Source organism: Priapulus caudatus, unplaced genomic scaffold (genome assembly GCF_000485595.1).
Source record: "Priapulus caudatus unplaced genomic scaffold, Priapulus_caudatus-5.0.1 Scaffold1177, whole genome shotgun sequence".
NCBI classification, from domain to species: Eukaryota; Metazoa; Priapulida; class Priapulimorpha; order Priapulimorphida; family Priapulidae; genus Priapulus; species Priapulus caudatus.
Window position 1 is genome coordinate 54,982 of NW_014578238.1, and position 1,827 is coordinate 56,808.

The following is a 1,827-nucleotide window of genomic DNA, read 5'->3' on the forward strand; positions in this document are numbered from 1 at the left end:
GAGAGAGAGAGAGAGAGAGAGAGAGAGAGAGAGAGAGAGAGAGACGTGCGACAGAAGGAACGAGAAGGAGATAAATCACTGTACAAAAATCATATTAACATTTTCATATTCAACGTTTACAGGTGCGGATCAAATAAAAACGTCAACATTTTCATGCGATATTTAAACTCGGGCAACGTTAAGTTTGTATATCCATTGCCTTTTTTATAATTAAATTAACGTTGGTTCCACAGCACAAAAAACATCAACAGTCAACTCTCTGTAAAACAGGGACGTGCGCTTCGTCGTTCCTTACCCTTTCCTCTGCGATTTTCACGAGGATAACCCTGTCCGTGCTCATAAACTTTCTCTGGATGGCGGTCATCTGAGGGCCTTCCCAGCGGAGAAGAACGCATTTTTCTTTGTCCACGAGCACGTAGGCGAACGCCCCGTACTGAGAGTCTTTAGAATCCGTAAAAAAATACCGGCTAGAAATCATATCACATCATCTAACGGTAAAAGGTTCTCGTTTTTCACGCTACCGTTAGAATAATCGTACATTTAACGTCTCACGCTATATTTCACTCTATCATACAGCGTGGAGGTTATCTTAACACATTTTAATAACTGTCTGACCAAATTCGTTCGAGATCTGATGCTACAAATATAACATTGTTGCAGGAAAACGTGCGCTCACATTGTACGCTTATCATAAGAGAAGTGTCAAGGAAAAAGTCGTGACTAATCGCCTAGAAAGAGAGCACTAGTTTTTACTCTTCTTTTTTTTCATCTTAGAACACATAGATATCTTGTGATTTTATACTCATTTGTAGACCCTAGCATAAAACATGAGCTATACTCCGTAATTGTTACAGATATTGGTCATTATAGTCGTTGAATTACTGGGAATTGAGCTTTCACCTTTATCATATTAAGATTAGTAATAACTTTACTATGGTTAGTTCTATTCCAAATCAATGCCCATAGTTTACCTCTAAACTGCGATCTCAACATATCAAAATCTTCCTCATTTCCAATACTCTGATTGGTCTTCAATCTCTGTTCTTCTTCACTGTCCCTTCTTCTCAGGTCTGGTCTTCCTGCTATGGCACTCCAGACGATGTGGCTCACAATATTATAGTGGAAGAATGACCTAAAATATAGTGACACATTCTGACATTTAATCAACCATAGAATTGATAATTACCCACAGCGCATATATTTACAGGAAAATATATTTAATTGCAATTATATAATATTCAATTTTAATATTAAAACGTAATCATTGTCCTAAATCAGTTTTTGACACTACAGTAAAGATCGATGTCTACGCAACTTACAGAATACAGATCCCTATTCCAGCACATTTTAATACAGCGCATAGCAAAAATATATAAGCCAAAATTAATTTTATCTATCTTAATAAAAACTCACACGATAACAAAAAAGACTAGCCAAATAATACTTGCCAAGTGTAAGGCCCATGCATTATGGCATCATATGCTTGTTCTGGGTTTAGTCCTATCCTATCCATTGAACTATGTAGTCTATATAACTATCCCGAAACCCGAACGAACTTCACGCTGCTTTGTGGCGACGAGAAATAGGTGACTGCCAGTGCGACAACGCTACATATAGCAGAGATGATGTAACGCTGTACAGGTATGCGACAGTATGACTCATCGTCACAATTATACAGATCAATGCGCCACGCGAGTTGCTCATTGGTTGTATCAAGAGCTAATCATACCTTATAAGGTATATAGTTCTCACGTATTCGGCAGCTGTTCATTTGTTTCTTTCAGCCGCCATTTTGTTTAGTAAAAGGGAGTGGCTGGTATTTGGCGT

At 38.0% G+C, this 1,827-nt stretch overlaps 1 protein-coding gene across 1 annotated transcript in view; it reads right to left on the bottom strand.

Annotated features, from left to right (window-relative positions):
• Positions 1-1,578, bottom strand: part of LOC106815695 — a 6,531-nt gene extending 4,953 nt beyond the window's left edge. Inside the window, exons 1-4 of the mRNA XM_014820199.1 lie at positions 1,449-1,578; positions 1,079-1,132; positions 972-1,024; positions 296-441 (exon numbers count right to left, since the gene is read on the bottom strand). Of these exons, the coding sequence (XP_014675685.1) occupies positions 296-441; positions 972-1,024; positions 1,079-1,132; positions 1,449-1,513 (318 nt within the window). The 5' untranslated portion in view covers positions 1,514-1,578. The remainder of the gene's footprint in view (positions 1-295; positions 442-971; positions 1,025-1,078; positions 1,133-1,448) is intronic.
• Between the last annotated feature and the right edge of the window lie 249 nt (positions 1,579-1,827).